The sequence below is a fragment of the Nilaparvata lugens genome, chromosome X (assembly GCF_014356525.2).
Source record: "Nilaparvata lugens isolate BPH chromosome X, ASM1435652v1, whole genome shotgun sequence".
Classification (NCBI taxonomy): Eukaryota; Metazoa; Arthropoda; class Insecta; order Hemiptera; family Delphacidae; genus Nilaparvata; species Nilaparvata lugens.
Window position 1 is genome coordinate 28,012,814 of NC_052518.1, and position 25,058 is coordinate 28,037,871.

At 33.2% G+C, this 25,058-nt stretch overlaps 1 protein-coding gene and 1 long non-coding RNA gene across 2 annotated transcripts; one reads left to right on the plus strand and one right to left on the minus strand.

Annotated features, from left to right (window-relative positions):
- The first annotated feature begins 18,822 nt into the window (after positions 1 to 18,822).
- Positions 18,823 to 20,709, plus strand: LOC111051750 (piggyBac transposable element-derived protein 3-like). Its single transcript, XM_022338305.2, has one exon. The coding sequence runs from the start codon at positions 18,823 to 18,825 to the stop codon at positions 20,707 to 20,709; it is 1,887 nt and encodes a 628-aa protein (XP_022193997.2).
- A 421-nt stretch (positions 20,710 to 21,130) lies between these two features.
- Positions 21,131 to 25,045, minus strand: LOC120354943. The gene is made up of 4 exons (XR_005573323.1): positions 24,912 to 25,045; positions 24,171 to 24,284; positions 22,117 to 22,250; positions 21,131 to 21,331 (listed from the first exon to the last, which is right to left on the minus strand). It is a non-coding gene; the product is annotated as an uncharacterized LOC120354943 (long non-coding RNA).
- Between the last annotated feature and the right edge of the window lie 13 nt (positions 25,046 to 25,058).

Sequence of the window (25,058 nt, forward strand, 5' to 3'; positions counted from 1 at the left end):
GGAATGTTTGCTGTTCTGAAGATGTTATTAAAAATTTTTGTTATTCTCCTCAACCGTTCATCAGTACCATTCTTAAAAAATTCATAGGGTATTCCATCTTGACCCGCTGCTTTATTATTTTTCACTTTTCGCAAGACAACTTTCAACTCTTCCAGCTCAAATTCATGGTCCAGGATATCATTGAGAATCAATGGCTCTGCGTACAGCACAGGCTCAGCATTAATTGGTGGATTCAATAAATTTTCAAAATGTTTCACCCAATCATCCGAGCTTATACTATTAGTCATTCGCCTAGCTGGTTTTTTAAAGGATCTTATCGCTTTCCAGAATCTTTTCGTATCATTGGCATTGTTTAACTCTTCATAAATATTCGCATGATATGTTTCTCGTTTGGTTTTGCATAATTTCCTGTAAATGTTTCTCTCTTCAATATACAAATTCTTCACTGTAGCGGTATTAGATTTCCTGAATAAATTTAAAAGTCCAAACATCTTATCTCGTGCTCTTTTACATTCATTATCGAACCAACGTTGTTTAAAGTTAGCATGACCTTGACCGTGGACGAATGATGAGCTAGCTGCCTTTTCTATACAATTACAAACTTCTCTTATTGCCATCTGATTATTATCATTATCATTGCCAGTCATTGATTCTCTCAGACTAACCGTTAATCTAGCTTTATAATACTTTTCGTCATTTTTCCCCCATATCAGTTTCTTCAGTATAGTCGTACAGTTGTTATTCTCGTTGTCTAATGTTACACCTCTGAGCTGTAAACCGAGTGGCATATGATCTGAGTAGGGTTCTTTCATTACTCTAAAATCATTTACAAAACTCAATACATTCCCTGTAACCGCAGCTAAATCATTTACTGCAACTCCCATACCTCCAATAAATGTTAATTCACCCATCCCATCACTTGGCGTTCTCCCATTCAGTATAATCAAATTGTAATCATCACAGAGCTCTAGAAACCTTCGCCCCCTATTGTTAAGCTCCTTATCCTTCGAAACTCTCTTATATGAAAACCTTGTATTATCATCCGTAAGTAAACTTTCATCATTTATAACCTGCTCCTCTCCAATACGTACATTCATATCGCCTATCAATATAAAATTAGACACTACATTAGAGTACATAAAATTCATCAATTTTACAAATTCATTATTCCAATTATTACAGTTCAAGTACAGCGGTAACAGGTTAATTTCTCTCTGAATCTGAAAATTAATATTTACAACTGAGATATTATTAATTGTTCTAAAAGAAAGTCCCTCATGATACAATGACAATCTATTAATTCCCATTAGTATTCCCCCACTGGCTCTACCAAACTGAGATTGCCTGACTGCGCCTTGCCACCTTACTTCAAAGTTATGGAAAACATTTTCATAATCACTAACATCTTTATCTTCAATAAAAGTCTCAGATAGAAAAATCACATCAAATTTACTCAAAAAGTTCAAAAAACCTAATTCATTAATTTTTGATTTAAGTCCACAGATATTATAATATAAAATTTCCATCACCTGTGTGTTAGTGCGGCTCTCCCTTCCACATGGCACGTCTTTGCTCGAACGCTGACGGCGGGCCTCCTGCTACACCTTTTCTATACCAGCTTCGTAAATCTGCTTAATGATTGGCTTGAAATCGCTCTTCACTAGTTCGCTCAGCTCCTCGGTACCATCCTCTTTTCCGCGATGGAGTCCTTCTTCCAACAACCACCAGAATGAACGTCCTTCCACCCACAGCTGATCACCTTTCAAGACGCACTTCAGTTCATTGTTATACTTTAGCAGTTCCTTTCTCAATGCGAGAAGCTTGCTTCTTTTCTTTCTGGTTGCAAATGAAAAGTCCTTTTGTACACTAAACCTGGCACCTTTCAGCTTATTCACATGTTTGAAAATATTTTCCAAATCCTGATCTGATGGAATATGAGCGATTATTGGCGCATTGTCCTTTTTTGGGCCAAGAGTATGAGCTCTATTCACTCGTATTTGCCTGTCACATTTCAACACATTTGAACAAAAGTTCATTACTTCAACGCAACAGTCTGTATCACTATTAAATTTGAGACCCCTAAATATCAAATTATTACGGCGAGAGCGGTCTTCATAACTGTCCAGTCGACTATTGATTTGACTATTCACTTCCTTCAAACGTTGAACTTCTTCTTTGAGCTGATTATTTTCCTTTTCAAGCCCCGTAATTAGTGAATTTAGCCCTAAAATATCGTCCTTGATTGCTAACACATTAAATTTGTCATCGAACAGTTTTTTAATTGTAGACTCGATAATTGACACTAATTCGTATTTTTTCACACAATGTGTTCTACAAACATGAAACTTGTAATTTTCTCAAAGTTTGTAGAACACATTGTGTGAAAAATAAAGTTTTTGATCTAAATTTAAAATTTGTGGCTTTTTTAAAACCATGCGGTTCCAGTAAACACCCTTTTTATATCTAAAACTACAACATTATTGAAGGGCTCCCATACATAGGACTCACTCTGTATAATAAATATACGGTACCTACTCATGCTAAAAACTTGATCTGTGTAAAAAAGTTGGGGAAGATTGTGGGAACAAGTCAACTCATTGAAGATTCTAGTGAAGAAAAATAAATCAATTTTAAATGACATAGAATAACACTGATATAGCCTACTACTAAGGCCCGTTTACACAGTATAAGTTTAAGCTAAAGTTCAAACCTTTTTTTTTAGTTTAAAATAAATTTATGTTTTTAGAGTATCATTTTGAACTGCCTACCCAACCTAGTCTATAAATCAAGAATTCACAGATCTTTGAATTAGGTACTAAACTCAGTGATGTGAGTAACTCAAGATGGATTTTAGTTATTCTTTTCTAATTAGCAATAAAAGTGTGTACTGCATTATAATTTTAGAATTTTCTTGTCAGAAATTGAATAAGAATACAGTAACATATGTGCCCACTTTGAAAACAACCAACAACCACCTAGGCAGGTTTTTGGTAACTTAGTCCAAGTTAGGCTGGTTTGGTAAAGTTTAGCTTGAAAGTTTGTAGATGATGACTACTAATCAAAGCATAGTCTATTTTTGAGAATGAAATATAGGCCTATTAAATTTATTTATTTATTCATAGATGGCTTTCATTGGCAGAGATCCTTTTGGATGTTCTGCCTTGCCTATTAGCCTACCCATTGTCATTGCCTATCAACACTCAAGTTTATAGGTTATATATTAGGTTCTTCTTGTTTTCAATATATTAAATAAGATGATATATTATGAAAGATGGTAATATGATACAGCTTATTTTTTCAACTTTTTAAATAAATAATAGAGACTATACCACAAGGTAACGTTTTCAGCATAGGTTAATTTTATGCTTGCCTAACACAATCACAGAAAACTATAAAGGTAACAATCTGAATTTCATGTATCATATACATGAATAGATAATATAATAAATAATTTGTAAATGTTTAACTTACCTTTCAATCATTCAATGGATAGAGATAACAAAAATTGCAAGACGATCACATCACATCCACGATTCCACTCACAGCTTTAAAAATGCGAGGAGGTTACCGTTGGTCGTTGGTATTTTCTTTGAGTTGAGCAGTTTCATTGCGCATGCTTGAATACAATTTTGCGCGATATTTGAATATTGGAGAATTCATAGATTCCGTGTTTTTAGGATAATTGACATAATATAAGCATAATTAAGTGAAGCCACATGAGTGGCTTGTGATTGACACTTGAAATATTGTTGGAATCAATATAATAAAAGTGGTTATCATATTTCGAATTGAAAACTTGAAAATGATTTCAAAGTCTTGGTGTGTTATTTTATAAATGGCATTCTTTCAAGCATAAACTGGAATCCAATTTGAAAAAATGATATAACTTATTTAATTTTGGTTAGAATTATTTGAGATTCTAGGACAATGTTGATAATATAAACAGAAATGTTTTTTGACTTTTTTCAAAATTTGTTATCATTAATTACAAATTATTTAAAATTTTAAACGTCAGTAGCCCGTCAACGGCATGTTTGACGGGATTTTTGCATACCAAAAAAGTGCTGGAAATTCACTTCTACAGCTGAATTAGTCATAAAAGACTGCTTTTTCGAACATTTTTGGGAAACTTGAAAATCAGTCAAATTTATTTCCAAGTCCCTAATCTGGATTAAAATTAGCGCAAAAGGTCTATTATATAATCAACAGTGCGTTGTAGACGATTTTCGCAAGAGACAAAAAGTGTTTGAAATTCAATTCTGGTTCCGAATTATTGATCAGAAATACAATTTTTTGACTTTTTTGGGAAACTTAAACATTTGGCAAATTTATTCTAAGTCCTTCTGGATTTAGCGCAAAAGGTCAATTATATCGCAAACAGTGCATTGTAGACGATTTTCGAAAAAGACAAAAAGTGTTTGAATTGCAATTCTGAACCCGAATTGATCAACAAAAAGCCTGAAGTGAACTTTTTTGGAAAACTTACAACAATTTCAGTCTTAATTGGTGCAAAACATTATTTTTATCACGATAACGGTGTGTTGGAGACGATTTTTGAAGAAGATAGAAAGGGGTTGAAATTCAATTCCACTTGAGAATTGTTGGTTAGAAAGCCTAAATTGAGACATTTTTAGGGATTAAGTTACAATGGTGAGGGGGTGAGGAGACACCTTCTGAAAAAAATGTTTGATTTTCACTTAGTGTGTTGACTGGGTAGGTACTGTAAAAATTCCATACTGTACCAACCTTTCTAATGTTTCTTTTAGTAAACATTTCTAACGTTTATCAAACGTTGTTTTCATAACATTTATCAGCATTATACATTCTAGACGTTTATTAAACGTTTATAGAGTAAACGTTTATTTTAGTAAACTTCTCTAACGTTTATTAAATGTTGTTTTCATAACGTTTATCGGATTTATACATTTTAAACATTTATTAAACATTTTTTAAACTTTTTGTGCTGTGTGGGAAATGTTACACTCCTAGTTCTTCAAAGGCTTTCCTAAAATGGCTGCTACGATATAAATAAATCTTCCATCAAAGATATTCTGTTCAAGTATGTTGACATCATTATGGATATCACTGGAGATTGTGAAGAAAGTCATCTAATGAAGTAAAACAAGAATAATGAGAGATGAGAATGATTTCCAGAAGCATAATCTTCTCAAGAGAACATAACATTTTTCTTCAAGACTCTGATGGACAACAGAATCTGCATAATGTTATCAATGGTCTGGAAGCAAGTGAAGAAGTGTGTGATTCTCTTTTGAACGTATAGAAAGAAATAGTTATTCAGTCTCCAACGATTTTTATCTGAACATAGTTGTGGCAAATTGTAAAAGTGTATTCTCACTTATAAAATGAAACAGAGTTCTTTCATTCTCCACGATACAATCAAACAAAAATCCTAGTCTTAGTTAATTCTAGAACAAAAAGATCTGATCTCTGTATTTTTACTAGGTAGCTGTTTAAAGATAATTCAGCATTGAAGTTTTAGTGCAGCATGCATTTCTACAATAACCGCAACCTGTGTCAACATCTGATGGATATTTGAAAAAAATTAATATCACTTGGCCCATGAAATTGTGAGTGAAACTAGTTGTGGATTTGACTAAATCCCTAAATATCATTGACAAATTCGCATAATGATGACATGGCTCTCCTGAATTCAACTCCTACTTCACTTTTCAAAACTTCAATACGCTGCAAGATTATGGAAACTTTGTGATGAGAAGAGTTATGAAAATTCTCAATAAAGATGGAGTGATACAGGTGGACATAGCTTTTCATGTCTATGGTCTAAAATCAAACAAAGGTATAGTGAACATATTAGAAGCAACAGAGTAAAAGAATCACTCCAATAATATGCTCTCCAAACCATTGAGACTTGATTTCTAAATCTGTGGCAGAGATTTATTAATGTGACATGCAAGATTCTATAAAGGATTAATCCATACGTTAGCTACGTGCAGGAATACATACATTCATTCATTCATTTGTGGATAAAATAACAAATCATATAAATATGTTTGGGAAAGAATAACAGGCATGCCCCAAAACTATTCGTGTCCCAAATTTTGATACTGAATAACTTATTACCATTTCAAAACAGTCTGAACGGGAATACCATAATGGATGAATCAATCAAAAGTTAGTGAAATATCATTATAATAATACTGTTAGAAATAATATGAATGAATATTTAAATTTTCATTTCATTTTGATTTGACACATATCTATTATTATATTGGATATAATTTCTCAAAAGTTCACGACAAACTGAAGATTCACGAAAGATTAACATTTTCATACTAAACATAATCATTATGATAATGAATGAATGATGAATTCCATTTCCACCATGAAGAACTAAGAAATTCCACAAATATTTCTTGGAAATTAACTGACCACAATATCAAGTAAGCGTGGCCAGTGTGCAATTAATAATATAATTTAGCCTGCAGCGCATCACAATAAATTAATTTAAGATAAAAAAATAATACATAAACATATATAGATATTATCTTTATTCTATCCTAATATATTTCTTGAAACCCAAGTTTCGTTTATTTCAAACAGTCATTTCTTAGTTTCCTTGCAGAATGAGATGAAGTTTGTAATTTTGACCATAATTGGTATATTATGATGAGAATTATCAATTATTAAGGCTTGAGAGTTGAAAAATCGTGTTCAGCGACCGAAAATACATAAGATAGCGTTCCTGAAATACATAATTTGAATGCATAGACTAGTAGGAGCGATGCGATAGACAGGCCATTACGCGCATTAATCATGGGGGAGGACTGCGCCACAGTGTAACAGTGCTACTTATCCCCCTCCCACCGCCGCATCTATAATCGTAACCCCCCAACTATTTATATATCATTGAATTCAGGAGGAGACGGCCTACAACGTTTATTGGGAACTTTTCCTCTAAGTCGGCTAATTACTTGAATATTCGAGAAATAACAAAAAGTCTATAATAAAAAAATACATTTTTCGAGATATTTTATTTTTTTACAGAAAAACTATGCGGTTTATCGCAAAAATGTATAGGCCCACATTGAAAGCCAGTTATGTGTACATAATATTGAGAAGAAATTAAAAGCTGTACTATGAATAGTAACTGCAGGACAGGCAATTTTATAAACGCACGTTTTTACAACTTACTCCCCTCCCCCCAAGCTGTCGACCACCCTGGGATGTGACGACATCGAGTTTCATATACACTAAAGACCCCCTAACAATAATCCGAAGTCAAATTCTCGGGATGATGACAAACTGGGCTGATGACAAAGTGGGCTACCGACAAAGTTGCACGCTGTCAAACTGGGCTGCATTCCTTGGCAGTGCATGCAATGACAAACTGGCACTCCTCAGATTTTGTCACGAGACGACAAAGTTGCACACCGTCAAACTGGGCTGCATTCCTTAGAGTTCCTGGACAAACTGGCAATCTATATCTTACCGTTTCTGTAAAAATACAGATATAGTCAGCTGATTAAAAGTGAATTGCTCATGTTCGTGGCATGTATATCTGTATGCACCTTAATAGCCTACTAGCTCTCACACTGGAATGTGTTTCGAACTTACAATAGTGGAGCACTTACAGTATGGTAGAACAATAGAACTTACAATATGGTATATTCATACTCATACTTATCGATGCTCATACTCAGTACTTATTGATCAATCTCCATTTGTCATCTGTGAATACTGCCTCTTTCTCACCCAATTATAAATGCACCTCTCCACTAGGAAATACTGAAATGCATCTAACGGGTGATTCACATAGATCATAATATCATGAACATATGTCATAGTGCAAAATATTAATGTGAGGACAATGTAGTTGGTGTAATATTACATTTTTTCTTGATTGAAATCGAATCTTCAATTTGAGATCTATAAAACTTGATAGTAAATATCAGAGTAATCGATATGCGGACAACTTTTTAACTGAGAATTTATTGTGAATAATTATGTTGCATTCCATGGTATCACCAAAACCGAGAAACAGAATTAATAGATTATTTAAATATAGATGATATATAAATTTGAAATAACAGTTTCGAAATAAAGTTTTATTGAGAAAAAATGTAAAATGTAAATTCTAAACTTGTAATTTATAATTTTTTGGAATTTAATATCAATGACGTGTCCATAACGTTGACACTGATTTTGAGGTGTGGTCTTTGCTCTGTACTTTGTGCTCAGTCTTCTCTAAAAAAAATGGTGGCTGGCTATGGAAAGTGTTTTGTGCTCTCTGAATATTTTCTGTTTAATTGAAATTTATAATGTTTTAAATTGAGTTTTATGGTGTTCTAATTTTGTATAAAATTGTTTTGTGTGTATACAAGCCTATAGCCATTGTTTTCAACTATATAAACTGGATAAGTATTTTAGCTTGTAATGATGCTAGGATGTTTAAGTGTGTAATGTATTGTATTGTGGATTTGTGTTGTATATTGCCAAAATTCTTCTGAAGATTATAAGTTGGTTTGCTCTGAAAACTGGATTTCTCATTCATAGGCGATAGATCCATTCATAGTTTATCAAGAATCTACCACTTTGGAGCCGATAACTTCCTGTAGGTTAATAGGTGTGAAATGCTATCCAACCTATTTAGGAGAAATTGGTAGCACAGCATTGGTGATGATGGTTGAAGCAGAAAATTAGGTGTTTTTCACAATACAAGGAGCATTGTTGTCAGGTGTACCTGGAAATATATACTGAGACATTTCCAACCTAAAGTGGTGCCTTTCTCATAAAACCTGCAAGGTCTTATATAACAGAGATATTTGATTTTACTGCCTAGGAGCAGTTGTGAATCTTATTATAAGATGAAACTTAATACTTTCATGAATGAATTTTATTGGCGATTCTTGTGTATTGTAAGACTTTTGAATTGTATGGAACAGGCCCTTGATAACACTTAGACTATGCATATTTCATTGTACATGTGATAAATCAATAAGATGTATAGTTAGGAAAATAGATAAATAATTGTAATAAAAAATTATCCAGCCTTACTCTATGAAATAGTTATCTCAAATGTCAGAAAAAAAAATCATAAACTCAAGTCTTCTAATTCCAATTCTCAAGAAGTATGAAATTCCAGCAACTCTAGAGAATAAGGAGACCTATCTAATGGGGAATATTGACTAGTTTCAAGATTAGATGAGTTCCATCTCATATGGATCAACGTGGGTGCTCTCTAGCTGACCTTGAAAACTACACGAGTCGGACTCTGGAAGCTCATACACGTTAGTGGTGATTTCATTACTAAATGTGGGTGAAGAGGATTTGAGGAATAAAAATCAGCAATTCATTGCTACTTTTATTGAACATATGCTATTTTATTGAAGATCAAAATGGCGGCAGTGTGTCCTAGGATACTCTTTCACAAAGAGAAGTGTGTGGCTGTGCTGCAATGTGCTGAAACACTGAGTTCTAGAACTGAACAGGGGGAGTTGTCTCTTCTATAGCTCTTGACTGAACACTGATGGTCCTCCCACTGTTGTGAACACTATATATACACTCCAGAGTGGGTGGGAGGCCTCCTGATTTATTTTTGATTTTTTGTTATTAATTTTTTTTCCAAGTTTTTTTTTTTTTATTTTTTTTCCAAGTTTTTTTTTCTTTCTAAGTTTTGAAGTTTTGAAGTTGTGTCCTCGACCTTGACCTTGACTTTGACCTTGACCTTGACCTTGACTTTGACCTTGAGGTTGGGTTAGGTTTGCCAGGTTAGGTTAGGTTAGTTTGAAAACTTTTCCCTAAGTTAGGTTAGGTTAGGTGGAGAATTCTGGTGCATGTTGTGCCAGGACCGGCAATGTTATACTACTAATACCTCAGTGTCAAAAGGGCCAAAGAATAAGTCTAAAAATATTGAAAGTGACAAACTCATCTGATAAGCAATCGTTGCAAGTCAGGCCATCTAACTTGTTCCTGGGAGGGCACGTGAGACACACACCAGTGACTCGGACCTGGACAGGTGGCAGGGCACCTTGGATGCAATCAGTGAGAGAAAAGGAGACCAATGTAGGGACGTTCCGATACCGCCATTCTTTCGATACATGGTATCGAATCGGTATCGTAAGGAGGTTATCGATATTAGTAAAGTATCGAAAGAAAAGTATCGATACCACGAGTATCGAAAGAAAAGTATCGATACCACGAGTATCGAAAGAAAAGTATCGATACCACGAGTATCGAGAGAAAAGTATCGATACCGATACCACAAGCATCGAGTGAGCATTAAGTATCAGAATTACCAACTAAAATACTTACCTACTAACTGCAAAACTGCAATCTATCAAGTATAGCTCAATAGTCTGTCGAAACAAAGAAGACCCTCTGGCAAGATGGGAAAATGACTCCAGCTTGGTCAATAAGGGTATCAATACGTTTCTCTCGATACTTTACTAATATCGATACCCTCCTTTCCATACCAAGTATGGAATGGTGGTACCAAGAAAGAATGGTGGTATCGTAACTGGAACGTCCCTGAAGATGAGTAAATGACTCAAGCTCGGTCAATATTGGTTCAAAAATTATTAATTTGATTTCAAATGTTAGGAATATTTGTTCAAGAATTATAAATGTGGTCTTAATAGTAGATCAAATTGATAATTTTTGAACCAATATTGACTGAGCTTGAGTCAGTTATGTACTGTTTGTTATTAGTGATGTCATAATGTCTGGTAACTGCTACACTGGGCTATAATTCAGTACTATAATTATTTTCATCTATATTAATCCTTATAATCTTCTAAAATTTATATAAAAATGTATTTATGATTATGTCATTAATTGAAGTGAACTACTTTTTTACCCATTTCACCATTTCGATACTCCAACTCGCGTATCGATACCAGTAAAGTATCGAATCATTCGATACCGATACCGATACCACCGGTATCGAAAGCAAAGTATCGATACCAGTAAGTATTGAAAGTATCGGAACGTCCCTAGACCAATGAGGAGGGCACCAGAGACCAATGAAGCAGGACTCTGACGACCGATGAGACGAGACCGATGAGACGAGCTCCTTTGACCAAAGAGAAGAGCCCCGAAGACCGATGAATGACCTCAGAGTGGATAGACAGGATCCAGGGTGGACTGACACACAAAATTTGTAATTGTTGGCTGGGATGGCAGGGTGCCAGAGTTCATAATATATGCAAAATATGAGATAATGGTTGCAGGTGGCACAGACTAGAATTGTCCATAATGACGGTGAAAACAATTTGAATTGATTTGATACAGTTCATTTGACACAGTTGAAACAATTTAATACAGAAAGTTCTGAGCAGTGAGCACACTTGAGAAACCAGATCACTGGATGCACACAGAGATTGCACATGGGCAAGAATCGCACACGGGTGAGAACAGATTTCATGAAACTTGAAATTGGCAGCAAGGCTACTTTTCTGATTGGTTGAGAATTGGACTGGGTTAGTACACCCACAAGATCTAGAATCTTGGAAATAGTCAAACGATAAGAGTGGCGGATCTTCAATCCTGATGCTGAGAGCGGCAGACACGGTGTCCTAATGCAGAGAGGTAGTCAAACAACAAACAATATTTCGGCTTACAAGTAGTGACTTGTAACCGAACCAATCAGACAAAGTGCCTAAAGAGAAAAAATTGAACTTACATTTAAATACTCACAATTACAATTTTTGAGTGTTCATAATAATTTATTATGGCATAAAACATTTGAATTTCGATGATAGAAATCAAGGATAATCAGTATTGCAATTTTGAAGTTGAACACAAGGTGATGCAGAGCTATTAGGTTAGCTTTTGGAATGATGAAGATATTTTGATGAGAAAAAATCCCACGTAGAAACTTATTTGCACAGAATGACAAGGAGAGCTTAAAAAACACTTTAAAACATTAATTTTAGGTGAAAAGATAAAATTGCTACATATTTGAAGAAATAAAAGGGGAAGCCTTGAAAGGGCAACTTGACTTGTAGAAGAGAACAAGCGGAAGCAAGCATCAATCATAGCCAAGGATGGGAGATCAAAGTATTGGAAATAAAAATGACACAGAACCAATGCAAAATGGCTTGAATAATTGCAGAATATGACGAAAACTGCAATATAAATTACTAGAACAATGAAATGAATAAAATACATTGGAAAATCACATCTAAAAAATACAAAATTAGAAGTAGGCAAAGTGATGCCAGAATACAAAGACCCAAGTCTGTATGACTGAGTTTTTACACTAACCGTAACAATTTTTGTGTCATATTTGCATGTTTTTTTCAAATGTGGGCACCCACAGGATGTTTGAGTAGGTTTTATGTTTAGTATATTAATAATACCCAATCAGCAAAATCAACTTGAATCGAAATCAAAACAAGCTCGTTTTGTCAAACGTGAGGGCTTGATTCAAGATTTCATCCACATGTGTTTTGCTCGAAATGAGTTAAATTCAAGAGTCCGTTTATACATCGTTCAAGCCAGTTTCGAGCTCGAAATGCAGGCTCTAATCAGGCTGGTGCTGCGAGCTAAAATCAAGGTCACGTTGCGAGCTCGATTCAGGCCTGAGATGCACGGTCGAATCAGGATTGAGATGCAGTCTTGACTCAGGCTTGAAACGCATGCTGCATGCAATCCCCCCATTCAAGGCCACCTGGCACACCTTTCACAAAATGCAAACTCGATTCTATTGTGATTCTAGATCAATCAGAGTCTGATTCAAGCTGGATGTTTAGAGTGAATCAATCCTGATTCAAGGCCAGTGCAATCCAATATCAATGCTTAATCATAATTCAAATTTCATCCAGAATTTGAAATAAATCTGTAATTCTTATTATTCATGATCCAATTATTTTTCCAAACTAATGCTCCAATCTTACTATTGCCTTAATACTCTATTTCTATACTCAGTGGACATCCATACATTCTATATATAGATGAAATCTATATAATATAATAGATTTTATAATATATATATATATAGACTATATAATATATATATGTTATAAAGATTTCATCTATATATAATACATACTGTAACTTTCAGGATAAGTTATTGGTCGTATACTCTACCTTTTGACATGCATAAATGAATTTCAACCCCTCATAAGTGGTTGACTTATACCTTCATAAGGACATCTAATTTACATTTATGACAGTTTGGCACACTGTCAAACAAGAGAATAAGGGGAGCATTTCGGGAGCATCTATTGAAATGAAATGTAAAAAGTACCAAACAGATTACTAAATAAATAATCAGTTTTTCAATGAGTTCCGTTATTCATCAAAAAAGTGTTGTTTTAAGTTTTATTACTTTTATCAATCATTTCTATAAAAACTAAAACTTCAATTAGCCGCCATTTTTGATAAAAGTATCATAGAACACTTTTATTGATGTCGTCATTCTTGTTTTAAAAAGGCTTTTAAAATTATGTACCACACAATGGGTGTTTACATTTTAAATATTTGAGTTACAACCCCTCATTTCTTCAAAAACTAAAACTTCAATCAGCCGCCATTTTGGATACAAGTATCATACATCATTATTATTGATGTCATCTTTTTTGTTTTAAAAAGACCTTTAAAATGATTAACCACACAATGAGTGTTTACATTTTAAATATCCCAGTTACAACCCCCAAGTAAACCCCTTATGTGGGGTTGGAACTCAGTTGTACATTAAAAGGTAGAGTATTCTATCAATAACTTATCCTGAAAGTTACAGTATTATATCTACAACAGTCTCCAAATTATTGAAGGGTTCCCATACATATGACTCACTCTGTATATGTGCATTTGTATTGTTGAATTTCAAAGGTTGTTGAAAAACTGTGTTTGAAGGAGGTTCCGTCTTTGGGTAGCAGTGATTGGACATTGGTTGCAAAAAGGCAAACATGTAGAAGAAATTTGAAAAGAGTATTGGGAGCAAGCGGTGAAGTGTACGAAACGATGAGTTCTTCTTTGATTCAAATAACTGATTTGCAATTTCTCCACATGTATTGGGACTAATAATTTATTATTCCATACTTTCATAAAAGAAAGCCTTTTTGACATGATTGTTTTATTCACAAATAAGTTTATTGAATGGACTATTTTCATTTCACAACATATTGGACAATTCAATTTTCTATCTGTAAGTCAAATATTTTCTTGGATTTTTATTTTTATACTTTGAAAACATGATCAATAATCATAATTTACTAATGATGAATTTTGTGTACGTATTAATGTATGTCATTGGCCTTTGATGATACTGCTATTTCCTTATAATTGAAAAAAATGGGTTGGTTCAGGTGGTTTACACTCATGAATAGTATAATAGTAGGTTGCCTTGATCACATAAGACGCGTGGAGAATGCAGCCTGCTATGGTGTGACGTCATGCTGCGACCTCTCGCCCTGGCTTAACATGCATTCAAATGTAAAAATGCCAAACTTTGAGCCCTCATAGCAAATCAACCATCAACTTTACATAGAAGTGATTGACATCAAAATATTCAGCATTTTATCCCCTTTGAAACAATATCAAACTAATTTTCAGTAGAAATCCTATAAATGTTACCGGCGAGTCTAAAACAAATCGTTTGAACACACAATTTGATTTGATAATACCATTTCAAATACGTTTTTGTACTTTCTATTATTTTTTTCTGCATCATTTTAGTTCTTTCTCTTAAACAGATTCTATTCTCATTTAGAAATTTTATCCTTATGAAGTCTGTGGAGAGAACTAACAGCTTCTTTAGGAATTTCAGGATATTAATGTTATTTTAATATACAGCTGATTGGCCACATCATCAGACATGACACTCTACTGACAAGGATAATGGAGGGAATGGTTGAGGGAAGGAATATGAGAGGAAGACCTAGGCTGGAGTATATGAAACAATTGCTACGGGATATGAGATGTGGATCATACTACGAGCTGAAGCGGAAAGCGGACGACAGAAAAGCATGGAGAGCTGCTGCCAACCAGCCCTATGGCTGTTAACCCAAGAGAGAGAGAATGTTATTTTATCAACAACTCCTGAAACATAGCAATGCGAACCCATCAACGGTTGCCTAGCTTTATCACAAAAATAAACAGTCTAGATAAGCCCTAAGAATATATGAACATCATTCAAACATTATAAAGATTTTTATTTATCCTAATTTTGATAAAAAATAGATAATCATGACTTTTAATGACTTTAATGATGTTATTTTATAAAAAAAGCGCATTACACTACTGTACTGTAAGGTAGTTGAATAATTTCATGAATAATTAATGTTATATTATTTGAAGTTATAATTTGTTGAACTATTTAAATTATAATTAAGATCTATTCTTGCTTTACACGAGTGTTTTTGCATTCATAAGTATCCCATGGACACATTGAAATAAAAAATATCATACTACCATGAATAATATATGGTATTTCCTTTGTAAATTTGTGTCCCATGAAAATTATCAATAAAATATACTAATAATCATCAATAATAATAATAATACTGCACTGAGCAGAAACAAAAACACAATACAAGAGCAACGTGTTGGCACTATGCTTTCCAGTAGACAACTGAAATAATTATTAGTAACCAGACAGTTCAACGTTCTAAAAATAACTTGTAACCATGGTGAACACTTCCATGATTTCGCTAAATTGGTTCTAGGTATATGTCAATTAATAAAGTCTTAAACAAATATCAATTATACAAATGCTTGCAACTAACATTCCAGGCGACGATACAACTATCAATTTTCACAAACAATTGTCAAATAAGAAACAATCATTTTTAAATATTATTGGACGACCAGCATAAATTTAAATAAGTTCGCTTCATTTTGTCATATTATTGTTTAAAATAAGTCCAAAACAAATAAGTTACCAGCCTTTTCACAAATATGAATAAGTTTTACCGATTGAATATTGTGATAAGATTCAAGGACTTTCTACACTTTTCGAAATGAATTAATGTTTTCAAAATACACATATTGATGTGGAGCTTGTTTCTTTCTGAATTGAATAGCATATTCATATTTTTTTATCAATACAGCGGTTTTTATGTGAGGAAGTGATATTTGACGCGGTGTTTTGTATGTAATTCTTATGGGAAGCCGGCGTTTGCCAGCCGAGAGGTCGGAGTTTGACGTAGGCTCATGCCATCTCATCTGCGTATGTAAACGCGATTGAGGCAACCTGCTATACACTATCCTTGGTTTACACTCACCATTCTATATAAAGACCGAGTGGCACATATATGTGTCATGAGTGAAAAAACCCTGAAATTTGAGAAACTTGAGGAATTTAACAATCTTCCAGAGTAATTCAAATTACTGTTAAGGAAATATTAATTTCAACAGGTGATATGATTTGGAATGTGTGGAGTATCCTGTATTAATTGACTGGTATATATGAAGTAAACCTAATTTTTATTGGAAGGAGTTGATTAGTCATGTGGCACATATATGTGCCACCCAGGAGCGAATGTGCTATTCCTTTATAGTCGAATATATGACATTTTTGGTTATGTAAATATGGATGATACTTATTTTTATTGTATGTTAATTTTTATATGTTAGCAAGGTTAGCATTTTAGGCCATATATACACTGCACTGTAGTAGATAGCCGTATTTGTTTTTCAAACCATACCTGTAGGTATGTAAATAAAAACAGAAATATTCAAGTACCCATTTTAAAATTGGCATATTTCTTTTTAGAAATAAAAATATTGGAATAATATTTTTTTCATTTTTCTTTGATTTCTATTTTCAAGTATTATTCAAAAGTAGCCCTAAAGAAAAAAGACTATAGGTATGTTTTTTCCCCAGTAATGCATTCACACTAACTCGCTCAAAGTTGCAACCATATTAGTCCAGTCAATATAGACATGAAAAAGAGGGCCTGCTAGCAATTTATATTTTATTTCTGATTTTTATACCTATATTTTTTTAAACATCATTGAAAATTAAACTTGAACTTTCAGCAGTAAAATTTGAAAAACATTTTGGGACAAGTTATTCATTATCAAAATTTGGGAATAAAATAGTTTTGGGCAAAGCCTGCTATTCTCTCCAAATTATATTTATATGATTTGTGATTGTATCCACAAAAGGATGAATAAATTCAGAACCAACCAATATTTTCATGATAAATAGGCTAATTGTCTTGTTCTATATAGATACAGAGTGGCCCAAAAACCTTGTATTTTCGATTAAATGGATATTTTCAGAATTTTTTTTTTTAAATAGTTCAACAATACTATGAAGAATCTATCCTCTAAATCTCAAGGATTTATCTTTTACCGAATTTTAAATGTTCTGTCCCAAAAATTTAAACTTTAGGCTCTCATATCTCAAAAAGTAATGATCGGAAAAAATGTTTTCCTGAGAATACCTTTTCATTTTGATAGCTTGATGATATACAAACCGAAAAACTTTAAAAAATATCACCAGTATAAATTTTATTTTTAGCCTTTGCACAACCTTAAACCGACTCTAGCCACGGTTCACACTTCTGCCAGTTCACTCATTCGTCAAACTTCTTGTAACATATCCAACATTAAAACTGTACCTTAGAACAAGAATCAATAATTCTAAAATTTGAAATTTTGAGACAAGAGCATTTAAAAAATTGAATAATTGTTTCTTGTTCTAAGGAATTCCTTCCTTCTTCTAGAGTGCAAATCTTTAAAGAAACAACAAATTTTGACTCACAACCTCAATATTTGGACTAATTTTCAATCAATAACTCTAATTTTGTAATTTACTGTTAAGGGCAAATGCCTGTTTGTGATAGGTTAATTTAAATAGATGACTAAATATTATTTGTTACTTGGGGCATAAGATACATTTAATCTTTACAAGCATTCACATTCACTTAATACTAACATATAAATCATTGATAGAACTATGTAACTTAGTTCTGCAGCTGCACTTCTGACCCAATTTTTCTCGTGACTCAAGTCTCCAAAATGGTTCTTTGGAAATTACTATACTAATTTGCAGCTAGTTCTACAAAAAATTTTTGCTTCATATGAAATTAAAAATCTGAGCCTATTCAATTATAGAGTTATCATTTCAAAATCTTAAAACTGCTTCAGTAATTCTTAACCCTTTAATGCATGGTGATGCAGATCTGCATCATACCATATCTTTCCATTCAGATACTACAGAAAGCAGCGTATATCTATAGATTCATTCTTCTAGCACTCTTCTATATATACTCTATCAATGTAGTTCCTTCCTTTGCCACAAGATAGCATACAAACCTCGAAATTGAATGAACCAGATGCCTCTTTCACCATTCAGAGCTCTACGTAAAATTGTCATTTTGAACAATTTTTAAAAAATACTTGGAATTAAAATTATTGGCCAGTAAATTATTTTTCAATTTTCAAATATCATCAAATATTATTTTTAATTTTAATTTGAGATTTAGAATGAACCTCACAGCTGTTTCAGTAAAAAACATGTGTGATGCAGATATGCATCACCATGCAGTTGGGAGCTAGGTTAGGAGTTTGTTTACAAATGTCTACAGGATTGTTGTGATTTCAGTTTCCCAGTGATTTCAGTTTTATTGTGAGTTTGGTGCTGATATTCCGTTATTTGTGAGTTTCAATTCAACTTGACTGTGTTATTCATGAACAATAAATAATATGAATGAAATAATTAGGATAGATACCGAGAACTATGATGATGATAGACTTGTACAGCTAGACTTATTGTGATTTCAGTTTCTCAATGCTTTGAACTGTTTTATTGTGAATTTGGTGCTGATATTCAGTTATTTTATGAGTTTCAATTCAACTTGACTGTGTTATTCATGAAAAATAAATAATATGGATGAAATAATTAGGATAGATACCGAGAACTATGATGATGATAGACTTGTGCAGCTGATTTTAGACACCGAGTTTGAGATTCCGATTGACAGTGAATTAGATACAGATGAAGAGGATAACTATGCCACAGACGATAGACAAGTTATCTCTGTGACTAAGTGTCGTGAATTAGCAGAGAACAGTTTAGTTTTTTGTGAACCCACATCTTCTCAGAGCTCAACAACTAAACCCACAAGTGATGCCTCAAATGAACCTCAACCTGGGCCTTCAGGAGTGGTAAGCAGCAACACAGGTAAGAGAAATGTCTCTACAAATAGTAAAAGTGGTCCAGTGAAAACTCTGTGGAAGTGCAAGAAGTTTCAAGCTCCAAAAGACATTGATTTTTCGGGAAGTACAGATCTGCCTTCAAGTATTGCAGAACTACAAACACCCACACAATTTTTCTCTTATTTTGTAAATGATGAATTCCTAGAGTTAGTTGTAGCAGAGACAATAAAATATAGTGTACAAAAAGATCCCAACCGGCCCTTTCATGTTACTGTCCCAATGATAAGAAAGTACATTGGAATTCTCATCATGATGTCAATTGTGAAACTCAACAACATCAGAGACTACTGGAATGGTAATATAGGGAATCCTGTCATTTCTAATACCATGTCAGTGAATGACTTCGAAAATATAAGAAGATATCTTCATTTTAATGACCAGACCTTATGTAAACCCAGAAATCATCCTGAGCATGACCGGCTGTTCAAACTTAGGCCTGTAATAGACCATCTTTGTAAAAAATTTCAATCTGTCCCTTTGGAAGCCCAACTTTCCGTCGATGAACAAGTGTGTGCTACAAAAGCACATCACTATATGAAACAGTACAACCCAATGAAGCCCCATAAATGGGGCTACAAGCTTTTTGTATTGAGTGGCATAACAGGATTCGCTTACAATTTCGAAATTTATTCTGGCCAGGAAAATTCAAAAATGCTGCCCAATGAGCCTGATCTTGGGGCTTCAGCAAATGTTGTTCTGCGGCTGTCTCGGATTGTTCCAGAAAACCAACATTATCAAATTTATTTCGATAATTACTATACAACCCTTCCTCTACTGCTTCATTTGGAAACTAAGAAAATTCATTCTCTGGGGACCATAAGAAGAAATCGCTTTCCTGGCCTCAAACTTCCAGAAGACAAGCTGCTGAAAAAGAAACCACGGGGGACATCTTATGAAAATACAGCTACGATTGATGGGACTGAAGTTTCAGTTGTGACCTGGATAGATAACAAGGTTGTCAATTTAGCCTCCACATTCACTGGGGAAAATCCAATTGGAAGATGCTCTCGATATGATAGGAAGCTGAAACAGAGAATTGAGGTGAGACGCCCACAGGCAGTGGAAGATTACATCAAATTCATGGGAGGCGTAGATCTTTTGGATATGATGATGGCCACACACAAAATTAGTATGAAGTCAAAAAAATGGTATTTTCGAATATTCCACCATTTGATCGATCTGACATGTGTGAATGCATGGCTGCTGTACCGAAGAGTTCATGGCAACACCATGATCCAAACAAAGTTCAGAGAAGAAGTGGCAGTGACCCTGTGCAAAATTGGCCACAAGGATATTCCTAAGAGAGGCAGACCCTCCTCATCAGATGTACAGGCAGGCATGGATAAGAAGAGGAAGAAAGGACCAGCAGCTCCTCAACCAACTATAGATGTCCGCAAAGATGGGGTGGATCATCGGATTGCCTACAACAATGAAAGTCGACTTCGATGCAAACTTCCAGGTTGTCCAGGCTTCTCCTACTTCAAATGCAGAAAGTGCAATGTAAACTTGTGCATCAATCAAGAGAGAAACTGTTTTGACCAATACCACTATGGCTAAAACAGCACATTGCCATCATAAATCATTCATAAATTTAGTTTTTTTATTATCTGTAAATAATTTTTATTTCACATAATATAGGAAATATTTGAAATTTATTGTTTTTTTTAATCACACATCATACAGTATTGAATATCTGAATCTTGTATATGAATGACAAAGTAAAAATTAGGTTTCATAAGTGGAAAAACTAGTGAATGAAACTATAGATCTTCACTCCATGATGATGCAGATGTGCATCATACCAAAAAATGATCTATAAAATATGTTAATGGTAAGTGGGATTTTTTTTAATATTTTTCCCTTGATATAACTGATATACTAGAGATGAAAATAATTATTTCAGATGAAAGTGGAAAATCATGCATTTAAGGGTTAAATATATATTGTAGGGAAGTTTGGTTGTAAAGGTTGTTTATGAAGTTGTTTTTGATGTTGTAAAGTAAGTTGTTTAGGAATGGTGAAAGAATTGATTCTTGAAGGAAATAGTAGAGTGCAACTTACTAAAAATGGTTTCCATCAGATGTAGAAAGGAGTTTTAAATCCAATCCAACTGTAGTTTGGCAGCATATTCGTCTGTCATGGTGGATTTTAGTATATGCGTCTGCAGTTCTATTCCCACCTTTGCCGGAAACCAAATGAAACATTAAACATTAAATGTATGAGTGCGATTTTCTAATTGAAAGGAATTTAATAAGTGATATTAAATAATATAACAATAAACCAATACAAGAGAGTATTCAAGGACCTCACATAGTACTGAACTAATTATCAAATTGTAGCCTATCAATGAGAATGATTGCTTCTATTTACAATTTATTTAAAGTAAAGTATTTCTCAAGGGGGTGATTTTATACTGGTCATATTGGAATAAATATGTTTTAATCTAATCAAAATATTAAAAAAAAATTTAGTTCAAATGTAACTCTAGTCCCTAATAAATATATAATACAACTAATAATTAGTGTGAGTAGGCCTATTATGGTGTTATGAATAGTTCTATTATTGTAACATTTTACAATAGCTTCTTTTATATCATAACCATCTATGATATTAAATCAATCTTTTATTACTGAATCATATAATCACTAGCTTAAAAGGTATTGAATCATGAAAGTAAAACCACTAAATAGTTTTTTTACAAGTTTGAGGTTAACCAACAATTCTAACAGTTTAATCACCTGTTAGTGTTTGGAATTGATAAACATTATTCAACTTATACACACTAAAAATTGCAATTACTGTTATATTAGGGTTATTAATAGGGCCTGACATCAAATCTTAAAACTGCTCCAGTAATTCTTGAATATATTGTAGGTAGCCTAAGTTTGTTTGTAAAGGTTACAAGTAAGTTTGTTTATGTATGTTGAAAAAGTTGATTATTGAAGGAAATAGAGTGCAACTTACTGAAAATGGCTTTCATCAGATGTAGAAAGGAGAAGAACTTTTTTTCAAATCTAATCCAACTAGTTGGCATCATATTCGTCTTTCATGGTGGATTTTAGTATAATATGTATCTGCAGTTCTATTCCCACTTTGGTCTGAAATCAAATGAAACATTACATGTAAGAAAGCAATTATCTAATTAAAAGAAATTTTGAAGTACCTAATAATTCAGTATGGCTTTAATATATTGATAGTATTCAAACAATAAACCAATACAAGGGAGTATTCAAGGACAAAAAGGAATAAGGTATAAGGACCATACATAGTACTGAACTAATAATTAAATTGTAGCCTATCAATAAGAATGATTGCTGCTATTTACAGTTTATTTAGAGTTGACTTGTTCCCACAATCTTCCCCAACTTTTTTACACAGATCAAGTTCTTAGCATGAGCAGGTATATTATACAGAGTGAGTCATATGTATGGGAGCCCTTCAATAAGTTGGAGAATGTTGTAGTTTTAGATATAAAAAGGGTGTTTACTGGAACCGCATGGTTTTAAAAAAGCCACAAATTTTAAATTCTGATCAAAAACTTTATTTTTCACACAATGTGTTCTACAAACTTTGAGAAAATTACAAGTTTCATGTTTGAAAGAACACATTGTGTGAAAAAATAAAGTTTTTGTTCAAAATTTGAAAATTTGTGGCTTTTTAAAACCATGCGGTTCCCAGTGAACACCCTTTTTTTGTAAATTTCAGGATTTACAATGTTATTCTACCTTTTGACATATATAACTGAGTCCCAACCCCTCGTAAGGGGATGACTTAGGGATTGTATCTCGAATATTTTAAATGTAAACACCCATTGTGTGATACATCATTTTAAAGACCTCTTTAAAACAAGAAAGATGACATCAATAGAAATGCTCTATGATACTTTCATACAAAATGAATAGAGTATAGAGTATAACTACTAAATGAGTACTACTAAATGATACTAAATGAGTATAGAGTATCCTGAAAGTTACAGTAATATCCACAATAGTCTCCAAGTTATTGAAGGGTTCCCAATACATATGACTCAAACTGTATATATATTCATATATAATATGCCATCTCAAACTCATCTAAATCACATCTCTACTAACTTCAATCCCACTAAATTTTTCTTCTGGAAAAATATATATAAATTACATGGCAGTTTTCAATTTAAATATTATTGTTTTCACAGTGGGTTATGAATTTTCGTTTTCAGGTGCAGTGTGGAACATCAAGTCTACTTCCAGTGCCCCAAATGAAGAAATCCATATAATAATCCAAAATTGGTTTTGATTCTCCAAAGACCATAATGGAGGTCGAGAAAAACGGAGAAATGATCCAGCACCCAATCACATGTAACTAGGCCAAGTGCCAATAAGTAAATTTTTAGAGAATCTCAAACATCCATAATCTTTTTTGTAATAATATTACAATATACAGACTTTTCATGCATTTAATATTCACTTTCTTTATTTCACACTACAGAGAGACTGTATAATAACACTGTGGCCATTTGTTCTCTCAGCATTTTGATTGCTGGCTAGCTTTTTCAAATCCACCAAACTTTTACCATAATTTAGCCTTCTCAAACAAATGGCCAACTTCAATCAGCCACCGTTTTGGATTCAAGTTTCATAGTACATTTTAATTGATTTTATGTTTCTTGTTTTGAAAAGCCCTTTAAAATAATGTACCACACAATAGGCGTTTACATTAAAAATGTTCCAGTTAAAACTCTTGAGTCACAATATTATACATTCTGAACCTAGTCAACCCCTTATGAAGGGGGTTGAAATTCAGTTGTACCATACGTCAAGAATTAGAGTATTTGACCAGTAACATATCCTAAAAGCTACAGTATTATATCTACAACAGTCTCTAATTTATTGAAAGGTTCCCATACATATGACTCACCCGGTATGATTACTATCTTATAATGATTAGCACAAGCCTAGAGCTCATGTGGACATCACTCATAGAAAAAATTGATTGACTTTATATTCTGTTTTAAATTAATCAAAATTGAGTCTTACTTAGATTTCTCTTTGCTGGTAAACCAAGTTTTTGGAGACTTCAGCCAGTATTTGATTACCATACTGCTTCTATGTCTTTTTCTTTTGTGTTTGAAAATTTCATCACCAAAGCTCCTATCAGAGATGAAACAAAAGTTTACTTATAATTAAACATATTTCAAATAATATTTTTTGACTGGAAAATTGGAAAAACACACAGTCTCACTCTCTCTTATTATATAAAATATATATTGCTAAAATGAGAGGACTACACCAATAGTTTTTCCAAATTGGAATAAGATATAAAGCTGTCAATATAAATAAATGAATCAATTGCTTGCTGGAAGAAGTTTAAATAAAGCCTGCCGGTCCAGAAAACAACTGAATAAATTTTAATCTATCAATCCACAGTCATATATTATTGATATTAAGTTCATTATAATAACATGAGTGTAGATTAGTTTGTAGTGACTTCAATTAGGCCTACTCAGGTTAGGCTAAAAAAAATGTTTTGCTACACATTTAAATTTATATGTACCAGCATATAACCCTGGAATGTGTCTGCCTAGAATAATAATCATCTTATTTCCAGCAATGATAAATTCAAGAGGCTTTTCTATTATTATTATTAGGTTATGTAATGCGTGGCCTATAATAGTCTTTCGAAAAGATTATCATTTAAATATATAAGTATTTAGACCTATAATAAATTTATTCTTTCATTTTACAGTACATCAATAAAAACAAAATCACTCAACTTACCTATATTTCCTGGATAAAATCACAAAAATTACAAACTACAAAACACAAACAACCTCAAAAAACCGTTGGCCCATTGCAAATGCAAAATGTATTGACCAAACGTCATGCAGCACTCTGGTGTAAAGCCAAAATCGATAAACCCAAAAT

Coding starts and splice junctions, on each gene's coding strand:
- LOC111051750 (XM_022338305.2), top strand. CDS start 18,823: ATGGATGAAATAATTAGGATAGATACCGAGAACTATGATGATGATAGA.